The sequence below is a fragment of the Chiloscyllium plagiosum genome, chromosome 19, assembly GCF_004010195.1.
Source record: "Chiloscyllium plagiosum isolate BGI_BamShark_2017 chromosome 19, ASM401019v2, whole genome shotgun sequence".
NCBI lineage: Eukaryota > Metazoa > Chordata > Chondrichthyes > Orectolobiformes > Hemiscylliidae > Chiloscyllium > Chiloscyllium plagiosum.
This window is the reverse complement of record NC_057728.1, coordinates 26,075,809-26,095,330: the sequence shown is the minus strand read 5'-3', so window position 1 is coordinate 26,095,330 and position 19,522 is coordinate 26,075,809. Positions and strand designations below refer to the sequence as shown.

General features: G+C 41.1%; 1 protein-coding gene across 5 annotated transcripts in view; it reads left to right on the top strand.

The window, feature by feature from the left end:
* LOC122559612 (peptidyl-prolyl cis-trans isomerase FKBP4-like) overlaps positions 1-19,522 on the top strand; it is a 53,729-nt gene that overhangs the window by 3,553 nt on the left and 30,654 nt on the right. Inside the window, exons 2-6 of one of the 5 annotated variants that reach the window (XM_043709398.1) lie at positions 2,511-2,566; positions 13,346-13,446; positions 16,733-16,877; positions 18,210-18,352; positions 18,845-18,965. In XM_043709398.1, coding sequence (XP_043565333.1) covers positions 13,360-13,446; positions 16,733-16,877; positions 18,210-18,352; positions 18,845-18,965 — 496 coding nt within the window. In that variant the 5' untranslated portion in view covers positions 2,511-2,566; positions 13,346-13,359. Of the gene's footprint in view, positions 1-2,510; positions 2,567-13,138; positions 13,164-13,203; positions 13,447-16,732; positions 16,878-18,209; positions 18,353-18,844; positions 18,966-19,522 lie in introns of those variants that run through there. The other 4 variants (XM_043709399.1, XM_043709400.1, XM_043709396.1 and 1 more) reach the window with 4 other exon arrangements.

Here is a 19,522-nt window from a genome sequence, read left to right as displayed (position 1 = left end):
CCTTAATGTATTTGTAAAAACCCTTTGGATTCTTCTTAATTCTATTTGCCAAAGCTATCTCATGTCCCCTTTTTGCCCTCCTGATTTCCTTCTTAAGTATACTCCTACTTCTTTTATACTCTTAAGGATTCATTCAATCTATCCTGTCTATACCTGACACATGCTTCCTTCTTTTTCTTAACCAAACCCTCAATTTCTTTAGTCATCCAGCATTCCGTCCACCTACCAGCCTCACCTTTCACCCTGACAGGAATATACTTTCTCTGGATTCTTGTTATCTCTTTTCTGAAGGCTTCCCATTTTCCAGCCATCCCATTACGTGCGAACATCTGCCTCCAATCAGCTTTTGAAAGTTCTTGCCTAATATCATCAAAATTGGCCTTTCTCCAATTTAGAACTCAAACTTTTAGATCTGGTCTATCCTTTTCCATCACTATTTTAAATCTAATAGAATTATGATCGCTGGCCCCAAAGTGCTCCCCCACTGACAACTCAGTCACCTGCCCTGCCTTATTTCCCAAGAGTAAGTCAAGTTTTGCAACTTCTCTAGTAGGTACATCCACATACTGAATCAGAAAATTATCTTGTACACACTTAATAAATTCCTCTCCATCTAAACCTTTAACACTATAGCAGTGCCAGTCGATGTTTGGAAAGTTAAAATCCTCTACCATAACTACCCTATTATTTTAAAAATCACACAACACCAGGTTATAGTCCAACAGATTTAATTGGAAGCACACTAGCTTTCGGAGCGACGCTCCTTCATCAATTCTTACAGATAGCTGAGATCTCCTTACAAGTTTGTTTCTCAATTTCCCTCGGACTATTAGGGGGTCTGTAATACAATCCCAATAAGGTGATCATCCCGATCTTATTTTTCAGTTCCACTCAAATAACTTCCCTGGATGTATTTCCGGGAATATCCTCCCTCAGCACAGCTGTAATACTATCCCTTATCAAAAATGCCACTCCCCCTCCTCACTTGCCTCCCTTTCTATCCTTCCTTTAGCATTTGTATCTTGGAACATTAAGCTGCCAGTCCTGCCCATCCCCGAGCCATGTTTCTGTAATTACTATGATATCCCAGTCCCATGTTCCTAACCATGCTGAGTTCATCTGCCTTCCCTGTTAGGCCCCTTGCATTGATATAAATGCAGATTAATTTATTAGTCCTACCTTGTCCCTGCCTGCCCTGAATGTTTGAGTCGCTTCTATTCTCAGCTGTACCAGTCTCAGATTGATCTCTTTCCTCACTATCTCCCTGGTCCCACCCACCCCCCAACCTTACTAGTTTAAATCCTCCCAAGCAGTTCTAGCAAATTTCCCTGCCAGTATATTAGTCCCCTTCCAATTTAGGTGCAATCCGTCCTTCTTGTACAGGTCACTTCTACCCCAAAAGAGATTCCAATGATTCAAAAATGTGAATCCTTCTCTCATACACCAGCTCCTCAGCCATGCATTCATCTGCTCTATCCTCCTGTTCCTGCCCTCACTAGCTCGTAGCACCGAGAGTAATCCAGATATTACTACTCTCGCGGACCTCCTTTGTAAATGTCTGCCTAACTCCCTGTAATCTCCCTTCAGAATCTCAACCTTTTCTCTTCCTATGTTGTTGGTTCCAATGTAGACAATGACCTCCTGCTGGCCCCTCTCCCCCGTGAGAACATTCTGCACCCTCTCCTTGATCCTGGCACCAGGGAAGCAACACACCATTCTGCTTTTTCGCTGCTGGCCACACAAACGTCTGTCTGTACCTCTGACTATAGAATCCCCTAACACGATTGATCTCTTGGAAGCCGACATACCCCTTGTTGCATTAGAACTAGTCTCAATACCAGGAACTTGGCAGTTTGTGATACATTCCCCTGAGAATCCATCACCCTCTACATTTTCCAAAACAGCATACCTGTTTTAAATGGGCATATCCACAAAATACCCCTACCCTAGGTGCCTACCTTTCTTCCCTTTCCTGGAGTTAACCCATCCATGTGACTGTATCTGAGACTTTCCCCCCTTCCTATAATTGCTATCCTTCACATACTGTTGCTGTTGCAAATTCCTCATTGCTTCTAACTGTCTGTCCAACCAATCAATTCAATCTGATAAGATTTGCAGCCAGCAGCATTTATGGCAGATATATCCCTTAAACTCTCTTTAAACTCCCACATCGGACGAGAAGTACACATCACTGCAAAGGCCATTTTTGCTCCTTCACAATCTACAGGCCCAGAAAATAACACCGTCTTATTCCTCTCCAAAACACTGCCCCAGGTTAAATTAATAGATATGGCTTATATTTTAAGTTTAATCAAGAGACATATCTCCAAAAATATATAATCAAGAAAGAACCCACTCTACTCACTACTACAGCCTTTCTATTGGACACACTTAAAACAGCGATTAACTTATCTGATTCTTAATAAGCATTTTATACTCATCTACACTGTCATGACCCCTCAGGGCTTAATTGTTTCAATCAAGCTGTCTCTTATTCTTCTAATCTCCAGCAGATATGCACCTCGCTTATCCAACATTTCCTCGCAAGACAACACTCCCACTCCAGGTAAACCTTCTTTAAATTGTTTCCAACGTATTTATATCCTTCCTTAAATAAGAATGCATAGTGCTCCATTTGTAGCCTCACCAAGCCTCTGCATAACTGAAATGTAACCTTCCTACTTTTGTATTCAGTTTCCCTCATGATAAATGAAAACACACTTAATTTTACTAAAAGTTTGCTGTATCTATATATTAACATTTTGTGATACATGCTCTCGGACAACCAGATCCCTTTGCATCTCAGAGCTCTGAAATTCTTCACTATTTTGATAAGTTTTTTTATCCTTACTGCAGAAATGGACAATTTTGCATTTTACCACATTGTGCTTCATTTGCCATATCTTTGCCCACTCACAATCTATCTTTTATAGCACTTGTACATCCTTTTCAAAAACTTTCGTATTTCTGTCATCAGCAAACTTTTCAACTATGCTGCTGTGCCTTCATTCAAGTTACTTACATAACGTGAAAACAGTTGAGATTCCAGCACTGATTCCTGTGGCACACCACTCATTACATCTTATCAACCTGAAAATGATCCATTTATGCTTACTCTCCGCTTTCTATTAGCCAGCCAATCATCTATGGCAGTACAGCATGAACTTTTATTTTCCACATTAATCTTTTTTGCAAGTTATCAAGTGCCTTCTGGAAATACACCTCTTCAGTCATAGATATAGGTTCGCTCACTGAGCTGGAAGGTTCATTTTCAGACGTTTCGTCACCATACTAGATAACCATCTTCAGTGAGCCTCCAGACGAAGCACTGCTGATGATTCCTGCTCTCTATTTATAGGTTTGGGTTGGTGATGTCATTTGCTGTGGTGATGTCACTTCCCGTTCTTTTTCTCAGGGGGTGGTAAATGGGGTCCAAGTCAATGTGTTTGTTGATAGAATTCCAGTTAGAATGCCATGCTTCTACGAATTCGTATGCATGCCTCTGTTTGGCTTGTCCCAGTCGAAGTGGTGTCCTTCCTTATCTGTATGTAAGAATGCTAGTGAGAGAGTCATGTTGTTTTGTGGCTAGTTGATGTTCATGTATCCTGGTGGCTAGTTTTCTGCTTGTTTGTCCAATGTAGTGTTTGTTACAGTTGTTGCACGGTATTTTGTAAATGACGTTAGTTTTGCTTGTTGTCTGGATGGATCTTTCAAGTTCATTAGCTGCTGTTTTAGTGTGTTGGTAAGTTTGTGGGCTGTCATGATGCCAAGGGTTCTGAGTAGTCTAGCAGTCATTTCCAAGAAGTCTTTGATGTAGGAGAGAGTGGCTTGGGTTTTTGGATGCGTTTTGTTTGCTTGTTTGGGTTTATTACATAAAATACACTAAAGAGGAGGAAAACAAGAAACACCCATTTCTAAATGTCACAGTAGAGCGAACAGCCAATGTGGAACTTCAAACCAGCTTCTACAGGAAAACAACACATACGGACCAAATGTTGAACTACAGAAGCAATCAGCCCAACACCCACAAACGAAGCTACATCAGAACATTATTTCAACGAGCCAACACACACTGCAGCACAGAGGAACTATGCAGAGCAGAGCAAAATCACCTATACAGTTTATTCAAAAAGAATGAGTACCCAGTGAACACAGTCCGCTGATCTCTCAGCAACAAACCCAAACAAGCAGACAAAATACGTCCAGAAACCCTAGCCATTCTCTCCTACATCAAAGAAATGACTGCCAGACTACTCAGACCCCTTGGCATCATGGTAGCTCACAAATCCCCAATTCACTAAAACAGCAGCTAATGAACCTGAAAGACCCTATACAGACAACGAGCAAAACTATTGTCACTTACAAAATACCTTGCAAGAACTGTAACAAACACTACATTGGACAAACAGGCAGAAAACTAGCCACCAGGAATCATGAACATCAACTAGCCACAAAAGGACATGACCCTCTCTCACTAGTATCCTTACATACAGATAAAGAAGGACACCACTTTGATTGGGACAATACATCCATCCTAGGACAAGCCAAACAGAGACATGCAGGAGAATTCCTAGAAGCATGGCTCATCTCTATGACTCTATTCCAACAGAACTCCATCAATAAACACATTGACTGGACCCCATTTACCACCCTCTGAAAAAAATAACAGGAAATGATATCACCAACCTAAACATAGAAAGCAGGAATCATCAGCAATGCTTTGTCCGGAGGCTCACTGAAGATGTTACCTAGTATGGTGACAAAAAATCTGAAAATGAGCCTTCCAGTCAGTGAGCAAACCTACATTCAGAACCTCAACCTGAGCTACAAATCTTCAGACATGCTATGACACACCCCTGGCCTAGAATTAGGGATGCCAAAACTACACCACAAGAGCCCTGACATTTTGGAATATATTCTGTATGTTTTTAAATAGCCCCTTAAATGCCTGCTACTATATCTCTATTGACTTGTGTTTTAACTTAATCTGCCAGTTCTCTGCAACCAGCTCTGCTTTTTTGCCCTTAATTAATTTTATTTTAAAATAGTCTCAGCTCCTTATTGTTGCACCATACCAGGTCTAGTACAGCCTGTCCTCCGGTCAGCTCCAGGACATTCTATTCGAAAGAAACTATCCCAGAAATATTATATGAACTGCCCATCTCATCTCATTTTGCAGATCTGACCTTCATGTGTTAAAATATCTGAATAGCATAAACTCATTCAGTTGCTAAAGCTTCTTTTCTGCATTTTGAGTTTTTACTTCCCACTCCATTCAGATTAATTTTTGCCCATTGCTAAATAGGTAGATTAAAATATCCAATGACTAATACTGTACCTTTCTGACATTCTCTAATAATTTCTTCCTGTATGTTTCACCCTACTATTTGTTGCTCTTAGGAGGTTGATACAGTACTCTCATAAGTGACTTGTTGCTTTTATTATTCCTCCATCCAAATCGTTTCAAGGTCAACTTAGGTTATCCCTTGCTATTGCACTAATACAATAATTAGCTGACAGAGCCATCCCTCCAACTTCTTCTAGATTTCTGACCTCCTTAAATATCCTTTACCAGACAAGATTCAGTTCCAGTTCATGTAATCCTTCAGCCGTTTCTCTGTAATGGCTGCCAGATCATACCTATTTATTTATTCTGTCAGTTCATCTGATTTGTTATGGATGCTCTGTGCATTCAGTTATAGTACTTTTAGCTTTATAATTTCTTTATAACTTCTAGTTTAATCTGTTGGTTCACTCTAAGAATGGGACGGAGAGTAGAAATCTGTCAAGGATTATTTATCATTTCCCAAATTAATAGATTTCTCTTTGGCCTTGACTCTACTTGTTGCCACATAATCCTAAATTTGATGCCTTCCTCCACTGTTTATTCTAAAGTCCTCTTGAAATAACTGCACACAGGCTGGTATCCCACCACCAAATCACCCTTTATTTATTTGTGCACAATAGACTGGCCATTGCCAGCCAGCTCGGAGTCAGTCACCTCAACTCAGGAGATTCTAATCTCCTCACGTTTTGTTTTTTTTAGAGTCAGTCTCCTAAACTGAGGAGATTCTAAATCTCCTGTTTATTTTTATATATAGAAGCCTGGTTTATCTCCTAGTTATATTGGTCAGCCAGGACTTTCCTGATTTTGCCCGTTAATAAACCAATAACAGCCTCAGTCAATGAGATCACCTGGTTCCAATTTCTACACTTTTTTTACTTGGTAGTTATGCAATTGGCAAGAGCATCAGCCCTAGCCTGTTTCAGGTTGAGACCATCCTGTTCAGATCTATATCTGGTACAGATCCCACTTTGTCCAATACTGATGCCAGGACCTCACAAACCAGAATTTCTCCCATACCAATCTTTGAGCCATGCATTCATTTACCTAAGGAGAAAGTGAGGGCTGCAGATGCTGGAGATCAGAGCTGAAAATGTGTTGCTGGAAAAGCGCAGCAGGTCAGGCAGCATCCAAGGAACAGGAGAATCGACGTTTCAGGCAAAAGCCCTTCTTCAGGAATGAGGAAAGTGTGTCCAGCAGGCTAAAATAAAAGGTAGGGAGGAGGGACTTGGGGGAGGGGCGTTGGAAATGCGGTGGAGGGAGGTCAAGGTGAGGGTGATAGGCCGGAGTGGGGTGGGGGCGGAGAGGTCAGGAAGATGATTGCAGGTTAGGAAGGCGGGGCTGAGTTCGAGGGATTTGACTGAGACAAGGTGGGGGGAGGGGAAATGATCCCGCGTATTGAGTCGGGTATTACAAGGGGGCATAGCTTTAAATTAAGGTGGGGTAGATATAGGACTGATGTTAGGGGTAGGTTCTTCACTCAGCGAGTCGTTAGTTCATGGAATGCCCTGCGAGTAACAGTGGTGGACTCTCCCTCTTTATGGGCATTTAAGAGGGCATTGGATAGGTATATGGAGGATAGTGGGTTAGTGTAGTTTAGGTGGGCTTGGATCGGCGCAACATCGAGGGCCCAAGGGCCTGTACTGCGCTGTATTCTTCTATGTTCTATGTTCTATGTTCTAACACTGATAAGGGTGAGGAGGGTATTATATCCCTGGTGGTTGGGTCTGGTTGGAGGTGGCGGAAATGATGGCGGATGATATGTTGTACATGGAGGTTGGTGGGGTGGTAGGTGAGGACCAGTGGGGTTCTGTCCTGGTGGCGGTTGGAGGGGCGGGGCTCAAGGGCGGAGGAGCGGGAAGTGGAAGAGGTGCGGTGGAGGGCATCGTCGACTACGTCTGGCGGGAAATTGCGGTCCTTTATTGGTCAGAGTATTGAGTACACGAGTTGGGAGGTCATGTCGTAGCTGTACATGACTTTGGTTCGGCCACTGTTGGCATATTATGTGCAATTCTGGTCTCCTTCCTATTGGGGAGATGTTGTGAAACTTGAAAGGGTTCAGAAAAGATTTACAAGGATGTTGCCAGAGTTGGAGGATCTGAGCTACAAGGAGAGGCTGAACAGGCTGGGGCTGTTTTCCCTGGAGCGTCGGAGGCTGAGGGGTGACCTTTATAGAGGTTTACAAAATTATGAGGGGCATGGACAGGATAAATAAACTAAGTCTTTTCCCTGGGGTCGGGGAGTCCAGAACTAGAGGGCATAGGTTTAGGGCGAGAGGGGAAAGATATAAAAGAGACCTAAGGGGCAAGTTTTTCATGCAGAGGGTGGTACATGTATGGAATGAGCTGCCAGAGGTTGTGTTGGAGGCTGGTACAATTGCAACATTTAAGAGGCATTTGGATGGGTATATGAATAGGAAGGGTTTGGAGGGATATGGGCCAGGTGCTGGCAGGTAGGACTAGATTGGGTTGGGATATCTGGTCGGCATGGACGGGTTGGACCAAAGGGTCTGTTTCCATGCTGTACATCTCCATGACTCTATGTAACCCCTACATTTTCCAAAACAGCATACCTGTTTGAAATGTGTATATCCACAAAAGACTCCTGCACTATCTGTCTACCTCTCTTACCCTTCCTGGAGTTAACCCATCTATGTGACTGTATCTGAGACTTTTATGATTGATGCAACTGCAATACGCCAACTTCTGTGAACAAACATGATTTATTTAAGCAAGTACAAGCTTTTGGAGGATCACTTCGCAATGCTTGTGGAGAATGTCAAGCGAGGCTGTCTGAACAAGGGAACCGTTCTCCCTTTATACAGGGTTTAACATCGCAGTAAGTCATTCACGCAAGACATAACCCCTGCCATTCCGTCATAGTCACCCAAAAACAATGTGAAGTGATTTGATTATTTCCAGAAACAGTGCGTGATTAGGTTATTCCTTAAACTGCAGCATTTACAGAGTCTGATTAAATTGTCACATCCTGCCTGCAAGACAGAAAACATCCAGGACATCCAATTTCTTGCATGTCAGCAGAACAAATTAACCCTTTAAAATCTCACTACCACAGGGGTTCTTTTGTCTTCATGCTTCAGTTCTTTGTATTCAAAATCACCAAAAGATGTAACAGAACATCTGAATTGAAACATTTACTTTGCACCGAAGAGGAGTGAATTTGCTGCAGGAAATCCAGAGATCCAAGTGATGTTTTGGGGGGCCCTGGGTTTGAATCCTGCTATGGCAGATAGTTGAATTTGAATTCAATAAAAATCTGGAAATAAAAGTCTAATGATAACTGTGAAACTGTTGCTGATTGTCAGAAAAACCTATCTGGTTCATAATGCCCTTTCGGGAAGGAAGTCTGCCATCCTTACATGTCTGGCCGATGTGTGACTTCAGACCCACAGCAATGTCAAGCCGTAGAGCATGGAAACAGACACTTTGGTCCATGCTGACCATAATCCCAAACTAACCTAGTTCCGCCTGCATGTGCTTCGCCCATTTCCCTCCAAACATTTCTTATGTACTTATCCAAATGTTTTTTAAATGTTAACTGTATCTGTGTCTACTACATCCTCTGGTAGTTCATTCACACACAAACCACTTCTTTTAAAAAAAAAGTTGCCTCTCATTGTATTTTTTAAATCTTTCTCCTCTCACTTTAAAGATATGCTCCCTAGTCTTGAAATCCTCCACCCTGGTGAAAAGATACCTGCCATTCACCTTGTCTATACCTCTCATGATTTTATAAACTTCTCGAAGTCACTCCTCAACCTTCTATGCTCCAGAGGAAAAAAATTCCAGCCTCTCCTTATAACTCAAACCCTGCATTCCTGGCAACATTCTGACAAATCTTTTCTGGACCCTCTCAATAATATCCTTCTGTGTGACTAGAACTAGATGCAGTACTTCAGAAGAGGCCTCACCAACAACCTCAACATTATATCCTAACTCCCATACTCAAAAGGTCTGAACAGTAGAGGCAAATATGCTAAACGCCACTTTAACCACATTGTCTACAAAAAGAGTCAGACACGACAGCAATAGATCCTTCAGTCCAACAAGCCTATGCCAAATATAATCCCAAACTAAAGTAGTCCCACCTGCCTGCTCCTATGATTCAAACTTCAAAGAATGATGTACCTGAACCCCTAGATCTGTCTTCTATAACACTACCTAAAGTCCTCCTTTTAATTATACATGTCCTACTCTTGTTTGTTTCACCAAAATGCAATACCTCACACTTATCTAAATTAATGTCACTTCTTAGCCTACTGACCCAATTAATCAAGATCTTAAATGACCTTCATTGTCCAATATATCACCAATTTTGGTGTAATCTACAAACTTACTAACCATGTCTTCTATATTCTCATCTTAATCATTTATATAAATGACAAAAAAAAGTGGACCCAGCCTGAATCCCTGTGGAACACCACTCGTAACAGGTCTCCAGTCTGAAAAACAACCCTCCACCACCACTCACTTTCTCTTGCCATTAAGCCAATTTTGTATCCAGTTATAGCTCACCCTGAATCCCATGCAATCTAACTTTATCAATTAGTGTACCATGCAAAACCTTGTTAAAGGCTTTACTAAAGTCCAATTAAACAACGTCTGCCACTTTGCCATCATCAATCTTCTTGGTTACTTCCTCAAAAAAACTAAATCAAGCTTGTGAGACACGATTTCCCTCACACAAAACCATGCCTATCCCTAATCATTCCTTGCTTCTCCAAATGCATATAAATCCTACCTTTCAGAATCACCTCCAACAGCTTATCTATTACCGCCATCAGACACAATTGTCTATAGTTCCCAGGTTTCTCCTTTATATCCCTTCTTAAACAAAGGCACAACATCAGCCCCTCTTCAGTCATCCGGCACCTCACCTCTAGTTATAGATGATAGAAATATTTCTACAAGGGTCCCCGCAATTTCCTCCCTAATTTCCTATTGTTGACTGTCAACTGTCCTCTGAACAATTAGGGATGGGCAATAAATGCTGACCCATCCAGTGATGCCAACAAGCTATTAATGAATGAATGAGAAAGGTAGACTTCCAACTATAATCGTCGGCCTACTCCAGCATTCCTGATTAAGGGCTTATGCCCAAAACGTCACTTTTCCTGCTCCTTGAATGCTCTCTGACCTGCTGTGCTTTTCTAGCAACACACTTTTTGACTCTGATCTCCAGGATCTGCAGTCCTCACTTTCTTCTTGCCTACTCCAGCACGAGGGTGCTACCAAACTCTTCCACTTTCAGTACTTTGAAGATATTTTTCCCTCCATGCGATTGATATAAAGAAGTTACAACATCCGTCCTTTCACCTCATTTCCCACTGTCAAAGAGTGTAAACACTTCACCCTGGTAAGACAGTTGTTTATTCATGTTTCTTTCAATTTACTATACTGTACTTAACTGCTCACAATATGGTCTCCTCTGTATTGGGGACCATCCTCAAAAAATGGGAGCTAGCTTGATTGCTTAAAATTTGGTCCACAAATGTCACTGTGAGCTCTTTTGTTTCAGTCCTCAGCTTCTTAATCTATGCTTGTGAATCTTGCCTCATTTTTCAATGAAGTAATCAATACACTTACTTTTTCACATGGTTGGTGGTGGTAATGTTTGGACTGTTGCTTTATACATGTTCTCAAGACCCATATTTTGTTTCTCTACTTATCCCATTACCACTCCCTTTTACTTGCACCATCGTTCATTTTTGACATTTAGCAACTTGTAGTTTTCACCCTGTTACAGATCTCCCATTTCATTAATTGTTTTCATTGCTTCAATACTTTCTTAAAACACGGTGCACCTCTTTTGCTTATTGTGACTCTAGGTCAATGCTAGTTGTTTTCCTAGATGTGCTTGACCTGCTAAGTATTTCCAACATGTTCTGTTTTAACTACAGTCTTTCCATGTCGGTACTATAGAATGTCACAAGCAAGGCATGCTTTCTTCTCTTTGGAAGTAAAATAAAAACTTTTGCACAAGTGAACAAATGCCCTAATGTACATAGCAGTTGTTGCTACCATACTCCTGCAGAGAGACAGACAGGGTGTTGTCAGCAAAACATAGAGCACCAGAGAAATTGCAAGATCAATACATCCTCTGGATTCAACAGGGAGGCTGCCTAAAAATTTCTTATGTCCTTCTTGGAGCCTACTCCACAAGCAGTCTTGCAAAATTCCTGTAAAATCATCTATTTTGGACATTTTTAGATTTACTTACAGTGTGGAAACAGGCCCTTCGGCCCAACAAGTCCACACCGACCCGCCAAAGCACAACCCACCTATACCCCTACATTTACCCCTTCACCTAACACCACGGGCAATTTAGCATGGCCAATTCACCAATTCACCTGACCTGCACATCTTTGTGACTGTGGGAGGAAACCCACGCAGACACGGGGAGAATGTGCAAACTCCACACAGTCAGTCGCCTGAGGCGGGAATTGAACCCAGGTCTCTGGCGCTGTGAAGCAGCAGTGCTAACCACTGTGCCACCGTGCCGCCCCTAATGATATTGTGTCTGGATGGATGCAAAGTATTAGCCTCACCAATGCCTGTTTTCTCAACTGTCATATTGCCAGTATAACAGGGGAGGACAAAGAACATGTCCAGCACTTTGCTTGAAATGCAGCAGCAACTTAATGACTAGGAGAATTTGCTACCACATTTTCAAAATGGCAACCTTAATTGAGCTACATCATGCTTTGAGTCACAAGAGTGGTGGCAGAGAACAAAACAAAGTGAAATCCTCCACTCCAATTCCATCCTGCCCTAAGAATCAAATGCGCTTAGAATCGATCATATGATGAACCGTGACAGAAATGTGCAACCTTGAGTTTGATTTCTAATCAGAATGGTGCTGGAAAAGCACAGCAGGTCAGGCAGCATCCGAGGAGCAGGAAAATCAATGTTTTGGGCAAAACCCCTTCATTAGGAAACCGAATTTGCCCAAAACGTCGATTTTCCTGCTCCTCGGATGCTGCTTGACCTGCTGTGCTTTTCCAGCACCACTCTAATCTTGACTCTGCTCTCCAGCTGCTGCAGTCCTCACTTTCGCCTATGATTTTTAATCAACCTGTTTTGAAGATGTAACAACTTGAACCCACCTGGGATGTCAAGCTCAGAGAGAGGGACAGCACCACTGTGCCACAAGATCCCTGCAATCCTGAGCATGTTCCTCAATCTTTGACTCAAAAAGCAGCACTGCTTCTTTCACTAATTACCTAAAAATCTGTGCCTTCTGGCTTTTAATCCTTCCAGTGCCTCCCTATTTGATCTGATTCTATCAAATCTCCTCTCTATCATCTGTTTTCCTCAATGAACAAGTCCCAGGCTTCTCTCAAACAACTAAAGCACAGAGAAAACTCTGCTTCAGGGGCAAAGCCGGTGCAGTGGTACTGATGGTTAATGGAAGCTGCAAACTAGGATCAGTAAAAATACCTCCCTATTTCTCTCTCTTTTTTTTTTAGCTTTGACAAAGGGTCAGTTAGACTCGAAACGTCAGCTCTTTTGTCTTCTTACAGATGCTGCCAGACCTGCTGAGATTTTCCAGCATTTTCTCTTTTGGTTAGAGCTAGGATCAGGGCTCATGTTGGAGAATGCAGCACGACTAAAACCCGATGAATATTTCCGGCATTTTTGCTTTTGATTTGGCTGGGGGTAAGATTTGGGTTAGCTTTATATTTTGAACCAACTGCGCGTCAAATTGTCATCCTCCAGCGGTGAGGTGTGCACTGTTCAATCTGCAGTGGAGAATTTTCTAGAGAGCCAGGATGGAGCCATGTGCTAGAGGCGGGAAGGTAGGCGGATCTTTTGCAGCTTTTTTTTTCCCCCTTCTCTCGAAAGTTCCGTGACCCGCCTCCCTTTATTACACTCAGAGACGGTTGAGTTTCGGCACGTTTATGCTGTCTGTAGAAGTCGGGAGAGCTATACTCGCACTTGTATCTAAATAGGTTATTATTTTTTTTCGCGAAACAAACAGTTTTGAGCAGAACAATGACCGCAGGAGAAGAGAAAACCGATCAGCAGATCCCCATTGAAGGGGAAGACATCAGCCCGAAGAAAGATGGAGGAGTTCTGAAGGTAAGAGCCGGATTAAGCAGCCAGCAAAACCTCCTATTTCAAAAATCAGATGAAATCAGCGTTAGTGCATAAACTCTTTATCAGTATAGGACAAAAGAAATATCTAGATATAGCTACTAGTCTTAGAAAGCATCCAAAACAGGAGGCAGTCCCTAGGCCATCAAATACACGAGGTGCCTTTCGTATTTTTGTCTGCGTTAGGTGAATTGGCTGGTGTTTTTGAAACAATAGTGTGGAATTAGGTGTTTTATATGCAGACAGTGGTTTGTGATTAATTATACCCCTTGCATTCTATTTACCTCCGGTTCCTGGGTGGACGCATTTTACCTGGTGTTGAGTTAGTTAAATGGCAACAAGGCGCCACTGCAGAACCTCCAAACAGGTTACAGTCTGTACAGTGCGACTGGCCCACTCCACCCAGGCCCCTTCCTGCAACACACTGCAGACACCAACACTTATCCACAATGCCTATACAGCAACCATCATCGAATGCGGAATCTGTCTTTTCGCTTTTTTTCTCCCCATTTGAATCCATGGATTGTAGGTTTCCGACAACTATATTTCAGGCAATGAAAAGGTTTTACTCAATCATAATGAAACAATACGTTTTAGCATAGTAGTGGCTTATGAAACATAGTTAAAACCAGTTCATCTGGAACAACTTATTTGGAGGTACTAGCTTTTGGAGTGATGCTCCTTCAGGTCGCTGTGGAGCAGAGTCATAAGACAGAATTTATAGCAAAAGGTCACAGTGTTATGCATGTCATTGATACAATATATTTAACAAATCTAGATTCAGTCTTTCATCTTTTAAAATGGGTTGCAGGTTTCAAAGAACAAAAAGAAAGAAGAAAATGACAGCGCAGGAACAGGCTTTTTGGCCCTCCAAGCCTGTGCCGATCCTGATCCTCTAACTAAGCCTGCCACCTACTTTCTAAAGATCTGTATCCCTTTGCTCCATGCCCACTCTTGTATCTGTCTAGATATGTCTTAAATGATTTGTTAATTAATGATTTTGAGTCATTAATATGTAAATCCCAGAACTATTTTCAAGTCGCATTCTTGAGAGAACCCAAGGTTTTATTTTTTAAAGAAGTGACATCTCAGCTCAGACATTTCATTAAAGGTGTGAGGTTCGACTCTGTCTGTATCGCATTCTTGGGTCAGACTTGTTGTATTTCCAAAGTAGACTTGTGTGGATATGTGTGTACGTGCGTGTGAGAGTGTGCGCTTCCAATTAAACCTTTTGGTCTATAACCCGGTGTTGTGTGATTTTTAACTTTTTGTACACTCCAGTCCAACACCGGCATCTCCAAATCGTGAGAGAGAGTGTGTGCTTGTGTGTGCTCCTGGGGGGGGGGGAACGGTGTTTGCGTCAGAAATATCTCTCTCTCTCCACACCCCCACACTTCTACATCTATGGGGTGAATTTTTGCAGATTTATAATTCAAAAGACACGCTGAAGGCAGTCAATCTATGTAACATTTTATAAATTCAAATTTTTAAAATAGAACAAGTCTGACTCAAGATTGGGATACATACAGTCGAACCTCGCACATTTATTGCATTGTCTGAGCTGAGATGTCACTTTTTTTACATAAAACCTTAAGTTATCTTGACAATGTGACTTGAAAGAAGTTCTGGAATTTATATATCAATGAACCGAAACCTGAAACCTGTTCTAAAAGATGAAAGAATTAACAGCATTCTATGTTTGTCCAGTATATCGTACCAGTTGCATGCATGACACTACAATCTTTTGCTATAAATTGACTTCTGACCGACTAGTTAGCTGTTGGACTAAAATTTAGAAGATTTTTAACTTCTAATACAATAAACAGGAAAGAGAAAAGCATCCAAAGCTCAGTGTGCGAGCATTCTTTTTAATCATTGTTAATAGGTGAACAAAGTTAAAAATCTCACAACACCAGGTTATAGTCCAACAGGTTTAATTGGAAGCACAGTAGCTTTCGGAGCGACGCTCCTTCATCAGGTGATTGTTTTAGCTGTGTTAACAGCTAACCCGAGAATGCAACTTTAAAAAAAAGGGTTTTGTGATTTACACATGAAAGAAGTGAAACTATCACTGTATTCTAACAGATGAAAGGCTTAACAGACAATCAATGTATAATTTCAGTTACATCACACTGCAAATTTTTGCTATAAATTCTGTGTTACGATCGAGCCCTCCACAATCACCTGATGAAGGAGCGTCGCTCCGAAAGCTAGTGTGCTTCCAATTAAACCTGTTGGACTCTAACCTGGTGATGTGTGATTTTTAACTTTGTACACCCCAGTCCAACACCGGCATCTCCGAATCATTAATAGGTGAAGGTTGAGACCACGTGGTATTGTCAGAGTCACAGAGTTAGACAGCATGGAAACAGACCTTACAGTCCAACTCATCAGCATTGGTGGGATGTAAGCGTCGCTGGCTGGCCAACACTTATTGTCCATTCAGCTTATGCCTGAAACGTCGATTCTCCTGCTCCTTGGACGTTGCCTGACCAGTTGTGCTTTTCCAATACCACACTCTCAACTTGAGAAAGTGATGGTGAGCTGCAGTGTTGAACTGCTGCAGACCACCTGTGGTGGGTTGACCCACAATACTATTAGGTAGGGAATTCCAGGATTCTGACCCAGCAAGTGAAGGAATGGTGATATACTTCCAAGTTAGGATGGTGAGTGGCTTGGAGAGGAATTTGAAGGTGGTGTTCCCATGTGTCTGCTGTCCTGTCCTTCGAGATAGAAGTGCTTGTGGGTTTGGAAGGTAACTTTGTAACGATAACTTCAAAAAGCCAGTTAGTGAATGGTAGCACTTGAGCTAACTTTTATAAACCTTTTAATTTGCATTCCAGTCCTCCAAGCACAGTTGGGCATGGGTATCTAGTTTTAGTGGCAAAATGAATACCAGTTAATGTCTACAAATGTAATTAATACACAATTAACTATGGCTTGTGAGAGCAATGGAAATTATAGTGTAGTTATGATAAGGTCTGTGGTTATGATCAGACATTATTTTTGGGTACATAATAGTCTACAGTGTTTTGTTCCTGAGGATAAGCACCTTATTTTGACCTCCAATTATTCTAAACTGTTGTCTTAAAAGCTGCTTCCTATGTGATATACAAAGATGTTGGGAAAAGAGAGAAACCATAACCAGATATCCCAAATATCCCATGAAAATAATTTTAAAATTCCATGGTGGTCTTTTAACTTACAATAATGTATAACTGAGATGACTTCACTCCTATTATATTGAATTGTTAATCTCTCCCTTTGACAGCTGATAAAAAAAGATGGCACTGGTGAGGAGACTCCAATGACAGGCGATAAGGTCTCTGTCCACTATACTGGAGTGCTGTTAGATGGAACTAAATTTGACTCTAGCAGAGACCGAGATGACTATTTCACATTTGACCTTGGCAAAGGTAATATTCTTTGATTCTTTGTGTTTTTTGAATTTTCCAGTCTCTACACCAACAAGAGTTCAAATTTTCTCCACTTCTGCTCCACTGCTGTAATTTAACAGTTGAAAAGCCCATTTACATGTGTTTAAAATGAACACAAGAAGCATATAAAAATATTTTCCAAAGAACAGCCACGATTGATCTCTCCACCGGTGTTATTAGACCTGCTGAGTTTCTCAAGCCCTTAGTTTTTATTAGAAATTTGATAAGCATCTTTTCAGTTTATGGGAAGAAGGTTTTATGCAATGGCTTTTCAGAGATATTATACTATATATGCTGGGATTTTATATATGAATTTTAAGTTATGATTGATTTTGGTAATATCTTGAATCTTGTCCAATTCTTAATCCAAACTGCAACAAACAGGAAAATGCCATGCAGAGGCTATGCCATCCTCGCGTGGATCAAGGAGAATCCTTGGGACAGTTGTCTGCATAATATTCATGGACTTTTTTTTTTGCCAGCAATTTCAAACAATATATGTTGCAGACTAGGTATAAGCGGCGTGTAATATGGTTAGAATATTCTTTATTGAGCCTGTATTGGTACCGTTAATCCAAAAGTTCTTGATGGGATAATAACATCTCAGTAATGCAGCATTTGGTGGAACAGGTAAACTTTTTACTGGAAGAGATTTTGAGTAAGAACTTTACAGAATTTTGTAGCATCAGTTCAAACCATGTATAATATCAACCTTTCAGGCTTTCCATTGAATATTCTCAGGTACTAGTGCATTCAATGTAAAATAAACCTTCCTGCAAATTAACCTGTTAAGTATTCCCAAGCAAGACTTTGCACAAATTATACATGTGGAAAATCTGATAATATATATTAATCTTTCTTCAAATACTTACAAAAAAAGAAATATTGTTGGCATGATATTGTATTAGCCTAGAATTGCCAATAATAATAACTGGATTCAAAACACTGGGAGTTAGATTGAGACAGGGTCCCTCTGCCATCCTCACTCATACTGATGAGACCTTTGCAGTACTGTATTGTCATATTAATCTGGCAGTGTTTTTGCTGAAGTCTAGAAGTGCAGATTGTGTTAAGAGCCCACTGGCTGATCTGGTTCACCATGAACATTATGGATGTTTGGATATATACGATAGTCTTTGGATCAAGTGAGGTAGGAGCAAGCTTGCATTGATATTGTTTTTCATGCAGCATAAAATGGCTTAACTTTATCAAGAGACTGCTCAGAATGGAGGTGCTTCCTTTTTTTTGGTTGAGGGAGTTGCACATTAAAATGACATGACTGAAGTATCAACTCTTACTTACTTTGAACAGGGCAAGTTATTAAAGCATGGGATATCGCGGTGGCCACCATGAAGATTAATGAAGTCTGTCAGATCATCTGTAAACCAGAATATGCTTATGGCTCTGCAGGCAGTCCACCGAAAATTCCACCCAGTGCCACACTTGTGTTTGAGGTACCCAGTTTTACAAAAAACTTTTCTCCATTTTCATTAGAGATCATATTTAAAACTTTGTCCCCTGTCTATTGATTTCAAATGATTGAACTTTGATTATTTTCTTGTCTGAATTTGTAATTTTATTTGTAAACGTTAACTATCTTGAATTAAATAACAATATAATTAAGTGAGTGAAATCCAACCAGCAGACCAAATGTATGCCATGTTTATTCGCAAATAAACGTTCAACTCATTGCTTACATGATTGACATGGTGGCAATTTATTTCTGCTATTGTGCAAGGTTTATTAGTACCATAATATATTCAGTGATGAGAATTTTATTGTATGCATAGTTAAATGTCCCATATGCTCATCAAGGAACACATCCATGGTAGTGAGGATTAAGTGTGCTTAAAGTACGTAATGCATTCTGAATTGTTACAAAATCCTCATGAAGGTGAGGTAGCATATGATATTTTACACTGCTTCTGTTGTTTTCACTTTTTAAGATTGAGCTTTTTGAAATCAAAGGGGAGGATCTCTCAGAGGATGAAGATGGTGGAATTATTCGCAGAATCAGAAAGAAGGGAGAAAGTTATTCTAAACCCAATGAGGGAGCGTCAGTTGAAAGTAAGACATTGCTTTACACCCTTTTTCTTTTGCTACAGTTTATTCTACTGATATTACACATGGACCTTTCCAGAAGCCACAGAACCCTGGGTCAGCCATCTTTCACCAAGAGGGATCTTAGAACTGTGGGCTGTATGCACATGGTAGGTTAAAACATGGTGCAGTAGAAATGTGGAAGAGAATTCAGCCTTAGGAGGGCAGAGTTGGCAGAAGGCCTGGAACTCCTGGGGTCAAGCACTGAACGTCATGACTTCAGAAGGGGCTTGATGGTAACGAGCTTGGGGCTTGTTAGGGAAGTAGGGAGAATGAGGAGAGACAATATAAACTTAATGGTACAATTTTAAAAAGAATCCAGGACAGGGAGAGCTACATGTCAACATGAAAAACATAGACCGAAATGCTCAGATTAGCAGAGGAAAATATCTGTTTGGGACGGTTTCCAAGAACAATGTTTTGTGGATCCCACCAGGTATCAGGCTGTTTTTGATCTGGTGATGAGTAATGGGCTAGGTTCAATAAGCTATCATAGAGTTAAAGATTCCCTAGGAAACAGCGAC